This window comes from Chiloscyllium plagiosum, chromosome 5 (genome assembly GCF_004010195.1).
Source record: "Chiloscyllium plagiosum isolate BGI_BamShark_2017 chromosome 5, ASM401019v2, whole genome shotgun sequence".
Classification (NCBI taxonomy): domain Eukaryota; kingdom Metazoa; phylum Chordata; class Chondrichthyes; order Orectolobiformes; family Hemiscylliidae; genus Chiloscyllium; species Chiloscyllium plagiosum.
This window is the reverse complement of record NC_057714.1, coordinates 32,080,729-32,088,029: the sequence shown is the minus strand read 5'-3', so window position 1 is coordinate 32,088,029 and position 7,301 is coordinate 32,080,729. Positions and strand designations below refer to the sequence as shown.

The 7,301-nt window shown below is 42.4% G+C and overlaps 1 protein-coding gene across 4 annotated transcripts in view; it reads right to left on the bottom strand.

The window, feature by feature from the left end:
* Positions 1–4,675: 4,675 nt before the first annotated feature.
* ankmy2a (ankyrin repeat and MYND domain containing 2a) overlaps positions 4,676–7,301 on the bottom strand; it is a 39,074-nt gene continuing 36,448 nt past the window's right edge. For 3 of the 4 annotated variants that reach the window (XM_043689816.1, XM_043689818.1, XM_043689817.1), the window contains one exon: positions 4,676–7,044. In XM_043689816.1, the coding sequence (XP_043545751.1) occupies positions 6,830–7,044 (215 nt within the window). In that variant the 3' untranslated portion in view covers positions 4,676–6,829. The remainder of the gene's footprint in view (positions 7,045–7,301) is intronic. The other variant, XR_006311659.1, reaches the window with a different exon arrangement.

Sequence of the window (7,301 nt, the reverse complement as noted above, 5' to 3'; positions counted from 1 at the left end):
GAAGATGGACTGTTCCACATACCCTACGAAGAGGCAGGCATAGCTGGGGCCCATGCGGGTGCCCATGGCTACTCCTTTCGTTTGGCCCCCACGCCAATCTCCGCCCCCACACCTAACCCCGCCCCCACACCTAACCCCACCCCCACTCCCAGTCCAGTCCCACACCAGCTCCCAGGTCCTAGCTCCCAGCCCTGCCGTAATTTCATCATCCCTCCAGACCTCCCCCTCTTTGAGGATGAAAGATTAGTCCTCAGCAGAGGCCTCACCTTCATCCCCCTATGCTCCTGGATTAATTAATTCAACACGCGGCGAGACATCAAGCATTTCTTCCGCCGCCTTCGCCTCCGCATCTACTTCTTCAACCAGGACTCCCGCCCACCGTCTGACGATCCCCTCTCCCACCTCCAACACACCCCATCCACCTGGACACCCCATGCTGGCCTCTTACCCGCCCTCGATCTCTTCATAGCCAACAGCTGCAGCGACATTGACCGCCTCAACCTCTCACCCTTGCAATGTGCAGCCCTCCACTCCCTCCGCTCCAACCCCAACCTCACCATCAAACCGGCTGACAAGGGACACGCGGTGGTAGTTTGGCGCACCTATCTTTATATTGCTGAGGCTAAATGCCAGCTCACAGACACCTCCTCCAACTGCCCCCTTGACCATGACCCTACCTCCCACCACCAAATCATCATCTCCCAGACCATCCATAACCTCATCACCTCAGGGGATCTCCCATCCACCGCCTCCAACCTCATGGTCCCACAACCCCACACCGCCCGTTTCTACCTCCTGCCCAAAATCCACAAACTGCCCCGGCCGACCCATTGTCTCCGCCTGCTCCTGCCCCACCGAACTCATTTCTGCATACCTTGACACCGTCCTGTCCCCCTTAGTCCAAGAACTCCCCACCTACGTTCGGGACACCACTCACGCCCTCCACCTCCTCCATGATTTTCGCTTCCCCGGCCCCCAACGCCTTATCTTCACCATGGACATCCAGTCCCTGTACACCTCCATCTCCCATCACGAAGGAGTCAAAGCCCTCCGCTTCTTCCTTTCCCGCCGTACCAACCAATACCCTTCCACTGACACCCTCCTTCGACTAACTGAACTGGTACTCACCCTGAACAACTTCTCTTTCCAATCCTCCCACTTCCTCCAAACCAACCGAGTAGCCATGGGCATATGCATGGGTCCCAGCTGTACCTGCCTCTTCGTTGGATATGTGGAACAGTCCATCTTCCGCAGCTACACTGGCACCACCCCCCACCTTTTCCTCCGCTACATCGATGACTGTATCGGCGCTACCTCGTGCTCCCACGAGGAGGTTGAACAGTTCATCCACTTTACTAACACCTTCCACCCTGACTTCAAATTTACCTGGACTGTCTCAGACTCCTCCCTCGACCTCTCCATTTCTATCTTGGACGACCGACTCTACACGGATGTTTACTATAAACCGACTGACTCCCACAGCTACCTAGATAACACCTCCTCTCACCCTGCCCCCTGTAAAAACGCCATCCTATATTCCCAATTCCTTCACCTTCACCTCATCTGCTCCCAGGAGTACCAATTCCAATACCGAACAACCCAGATGGCCTCCTTCTTCAAAGACCGCAATTTCCCCTCAGACGTGGTTGACGATGCTCTCCACCATTTCCTGCTCCTCCGCCTTTGAACCCCGCCCCTCCAATCGCCACCAGGACAGAACCCCACTGGTCCTCAACTACCACCCCACCAACCTCCAGATACATCGTATCATCCTTCGTCATTTCCGCCACCTCCAAACAGACCCCACCACCAAGGATATATTTCCCTCCCCTCCCCTGTCAGTGTTTCGGAAAGACCACTACCTCCGCGATTCCCTCATCAAGTCCACACCCCCCACCAACCCAACCTCCACTCCCGGCACCTTCCCCTGCCACTCCGCCAAGGACATGCAGGTCCTTGGCCTAGGAAGAGTGCCTCATCTTCTGCCTAGGAACCCTCCAACCACACGGGATCAATGTCGATTTCTCCAGCTTCCTCATTTCCCCTCTCCCCACCTTATCTCAGTCCCAACCCCTGGATTCAGCACCACCCTCTCGACCTGCAATCTTCTTCCCGACCTGTCCACCCCCACCCCGGCCTATCACCCTCAGCTTAACCTCCTTCTACCTATCGTATTCCCAACGCCCCTCCCCCAAGTCCCTCCTCCCTACCTTTTATCTTAGCCTGCTTGGCACACCCTCCTCATTCCTGAAGAAGGGCTTATGCCCAAAACGTCGATGCTCCTGTTCCTTTGATGCTGCCTGACCTGCTGCGGTTTTCCAGCAACACGTTTTTAAGCTCTGATCTCCAGTCCTCACTTTCTCCTACAATCATGGAAGACCCTTGTTTGGAGATGTCCAAAAGCTGCTCCAGCGCATTTAAGACGATGATGAATCTTGTCATTAAGATCAACATTAGAGGAGAGGTGACATCCAAATTACGGAAAGTAGTCCATGTTTTCCAAGGTTGTTTCACCAAGTTGAATTGATGGTTCTATCCGATTAGTCTCAGTCGGTGACGGTTCATAGATGATCTGAGTCTTCTTGGAATTGATGGCAAGTCCAAGTTTCATGTATGTATGGTTGAAGGCAGTCAGAATGTGTTGTAGGTGGTTTTCTGACAGTGCTGCAACAGTGTTGTCATCTGCATATTGAAACTCGATGAGGGAACTCAGATGTTGAGTGCCTGTTCCACCTTGGTTTTAGATTGTTGGTTGGATTGGACATTTTTTTAGTCAGAAGTGGATACTGCAGATGCTGGAAATCAGAGTGGTGCTGGAAAAGCACAGCAGGTCAGGCAGCATCCGAGGAGCAGGAAAATCGACGTTTTGTGATGAAGGACTTTTGCCCAAAACATCGATTTTCCTGCTCCTCGGATGCTGCCTGACCTGCTGTGCTTTTCCAGCACCACTAATCTAGACTCTTGGATTGTTCTTTGTCAGTGACCTCAGCGCCATGGATGATCCTACCAGGAGCATTGCTCCAGACAGCATCACTCACGAGATTTCAGGACCACACAAACATCTCCACCGCAAGGTGACAATCCACAGAGAATTAGCAAGTAATATAAAAATACAATAAGAACTTAGTTAAGTATATAAGAAAAGCAAACAGAAGCTTCTTAAGAGAACGAACCTAAGAAATAGCAAAAGTGGACCATGCAGTGCCTGAATTACCATTCAAAAAGATCCGGCTGATCTGCCCCAAGATTCAACTCTTATTTTGTGCCAGGTCAGGTCAACTACCTAATATATTTAAATACCTACCTCTTTTTCAAATATTTTCAGTGATCTCACCTTCATAAAGTGAGGGCAAAGAATTTAAGATATTCACTTTTTGGGGATACTCTTTGGGGAAATTCCTTTGCATTTCAGTTTTAAATGAATATCGCCTTATTCTGTAACTATGGTCTCTTGTTCAAGATTCCCCCACTAGTGAAAGCATTTTTAAAAATATATCTACCTTATCAAAGCCACTCAGAATCTTGTGTTACGATCACCTCATTCTTCTCAATCTGGATACAGGCCTAACCTTTGTAGCCGCTGTTGATGAGGCAACACTTCATCCCAGGAATCAGCTTTGAGACTCTTTTGAAATGTCTCTAATGTTAGTATATCTTTATTAAACTCAGTTAACTGGACAGTTGGCTTGTAGTGCAAAATATACTAACAGCGCCGGCTCATTTCATGTCCCGGCTGAGGTTACCATGAAGGACTTGGGTTGAACTACCACCAGTTCTCTCTGTCTAATGAGAAAGCAGCAAGATCATCCTCTGGGCGTATGGCAGCTTTACTTTTTTTCCCCTTTTTAAAGTATGGGTACTGAAATTGCACAGGCATCTCCTGGTTCAGTCACACCCACAACCTGTACAGCTGTAACAAATCTTTTTAATCTCCATCTAGCAATAAAGGCCAAAATTTCATTTGCCTTAATGACCTGTTGTACCTGTATGCAACCTTTTTAAATGTCAACCAGATACCTCTGCACTACACAATGTTTTTGTTGAAGACTCTCCATTTAAATAAGTTTAGGGAAATAATCATGGGGAACTGGGAAACAGTAGAAGAGTTCAATACTTTGCAAGAGTTTTCAAGATAGAACACATTAATAGCATTCCAAAAATACAAAATAATGGAGGGGCAAAAAAAGGTGGAAGGAAATAAAGACAATAACCATCACAAGAGAATGTACTAAGGAAACCGATGGGCTAAAGGCCAGTAAGTCCCCTGGACCGATCAGTTACATCCTAGAGATGTTAATAGTCTATTATACCTAGGTCTATATTTAATTAGACATTCACTGCACACTTGATACTGGCTGTGATCCAAATGCTAAATGTCACATGATTTACAGCAGCCATCTTACAGCAGCGTGCTTGTGCTAAATTTTTAAATGTATTGACTGAAAATTTATGAAAAGACATCAAAAATGGAACTGCATAAAACTTAAAGGGGGAAGATTTGCAGGATTATGGGAAAAAAGAGTAAGCAAGTGGAACCAACCGTGTATCTTTCAAAGAGCCTACAGAGACATTACATGCTGCAATATTGAATTTCTATGGTTTAAAGTTTGGAATCAGTTTGTTATATATCCAACAAAAAAAAACTTTGTTTTATTTGGTAAAAGTATAGCAAAAGGCAGTAAATATCATTTACATCAAACTTTATTTTTAAAAAACGAAAGACATTCATTTGTTCTCAGGTAATGGCATTTTCTAGTATTGATACAAGTGAAACTTAGTGCACAAAAATATATTTGGTGAAATAAAATAAATGAATACATTTTATGAGAATCTCTAACCATAACAAGGCTGCAAAGTTTAAATTTAAAGATTGGCAGTCAAATTGCAAAAAAAAATTGCAACATTATTAGAGTTCTCATCTTGTTTGACTAACTTCCATGAAAAGTACACTAAAATGTTTCAACATACAGTTGCAAGAGATTTTAAATGACAAGTTAAGTGTTACAAAATGGTGTAATAAACCAACTGCACAGACTTTTGTGAACTATGCTAATGTGAAACACAAAATATACAAATTACACCAGTAGTACATGTTTGGAAGGCTAAATCACAAATACAGTACATTCCATTTGCCTTTCTCAGAAGAAGCACTAGTGTGGTGTAAAGAATAAGTAAAATGGTCAGGTAGAATTTAGGATACATCTTAAATCAGATCACAGTATATTCAAACACTTCAAAGCAACAGGATAGACACAGATAATCTATCTAAAAATGGTATTTATAATTTTCCAGTTAATGCAGCAAGGATTATTTTGAAAACACCAAACATAGAAATAAAACTATAATGCATTGTAAATTATATGATTTAAAAAAACTTTTGCATTATACCATTGTTCTATTACCTGGTCCATGAATGTCAGTGTTCAGGAAAACTTCAACAAAATACTATTTTTATTTGGATATTATCTATAAGGAGATAACAAATTGAAACTATGCATTTTTGGACAGTTTTGTCATGTTTCAATTCAAGGTAAGGCCAAAGAGAAACTTTTAGAGATGTTCACTTCAAGTGGTCATACTTTAAAATGTAAGGAATCTTTTTTCTTGTTTGGAGTCATATATTTTCCAATAGTGGAAAAGCAAGTTTGAGCAATATATCCCTATATCATGTATCCTGGTAGATGTGAAGTTATACCTTGCTCCCTCTTAGCAAATGCTAATCAATTTTGTCATTTTTTAAAAAACTTAATGGTGTATAATTGTTTTACAAATAAATATTTAATTGAGTCATATTAAATTAGTTTCTGCAATAATTACTTCACAATTTCTGGCTGCAGTCTTTGGATGGAGATAATTTACCAGTTGTGGGGGGTAGAAAACATGTTTATATCCTTGATACAATCATAAGAAATTTATCAGTTAAGGGTGTAGTTTTATTTTTGGACTTAATTGAAGGCGACAAGGGGAGGGTGGAGAATTAGTGTGGAAGCAACAAAAAAAAATCAAATTTACTGTTAACATGCAATTGCATCCATTTGAACTTAGTTCCAGAATCTGTGTTAATCTTAAGTATACATTAGACGTGAAAAAAGGGTTAGATACACAAAAATACAAATCTAACACAAATATCATTCACAAATCGAGCAAAACTGCTTAACTGACATTTTCCCTCAAATGACACTCTTGGGAATGTTTAATGTTTTTTTTCAGGTGAAGGTTATTTGTTTTATTTTGATTTTAGCTGTGTGATCATGGTAAAGCAAATCATACACCACTATTTTCGCTAAATCTTAAAATGTATATTTTGAATTATTTTTGCAAATTTATGAGGATTGATCGAATGAATTTTAGGTCCAACCATGTAGCTATCTTAAGCAGGGAACAGCCCACTTTTTCGAGTTGCAATTAACAGATAAAGCAGAAAAGATAGCAAGTCCTATCCACTCTTTATAGAGTGTCCTTGTGTATATTAAGGCTGAGATAAACAGATTCTTGATCAGTAGAGGAATCAAGGGTTACAGGGAAACTGAGAAAAGTGGACATGACGAGTGCTAGATCAGCCATGATTCCATTGAATAGAAGATCAGGCTTGATGGCCAAACAGCCTACTCCTGTTTCTATTTCTTATGGTTGCTTTGCTTCCTCGCCCTGTGTTACTTTAGTACAGGCAAGGATCAAAGCATGAAACGAATTTAGTGCACAATAAACAGAATGCAGTCCCTTGGATTTCACTGTATGGCAGGAGCAATTACCTTGTTACTTGATGTAGATTGGTTTATGGGTCGTACACTAAAAACTGGAGGAACATCAGAGCTATATTACATCTACTTTATTCTTCAGCTGTGCATGTTGCAACAGGATGGCTGGACTGTTTTTCTGTGGCGAGATCTTCCTGTGGAGTTTTAGCTTCTGCTATCATCTCTGTACCAATATCCCCAGAATCTGAACCATCTTTGAAGGTTGGGTGTATAGTGCTGCTGTACTCTGTAGATTCTGGGACAGTTTCAGCTTCACCTACACTGGTTTCAGAAGTGTTTTGTTTTCCTGCCATAAAACAATAGAAGTAAGTACATTTGCTTAAAAATAGTTGGATTGAATACACTAACTGAAAACCAAATGCAAGTTACAAGAACGTCGATCTTACATTAACTTGTTACAATCGATATACCCCCTTACTAGGACTGATGAAATAGAATTAAAACCATCAGAAATAACGCATTTAAAACAAAAATGTTATCATAATTCATTTTACAACATTTGGCTAAGCACAGTGAAGTTTAGATATTCTGCCCTAAAAATGC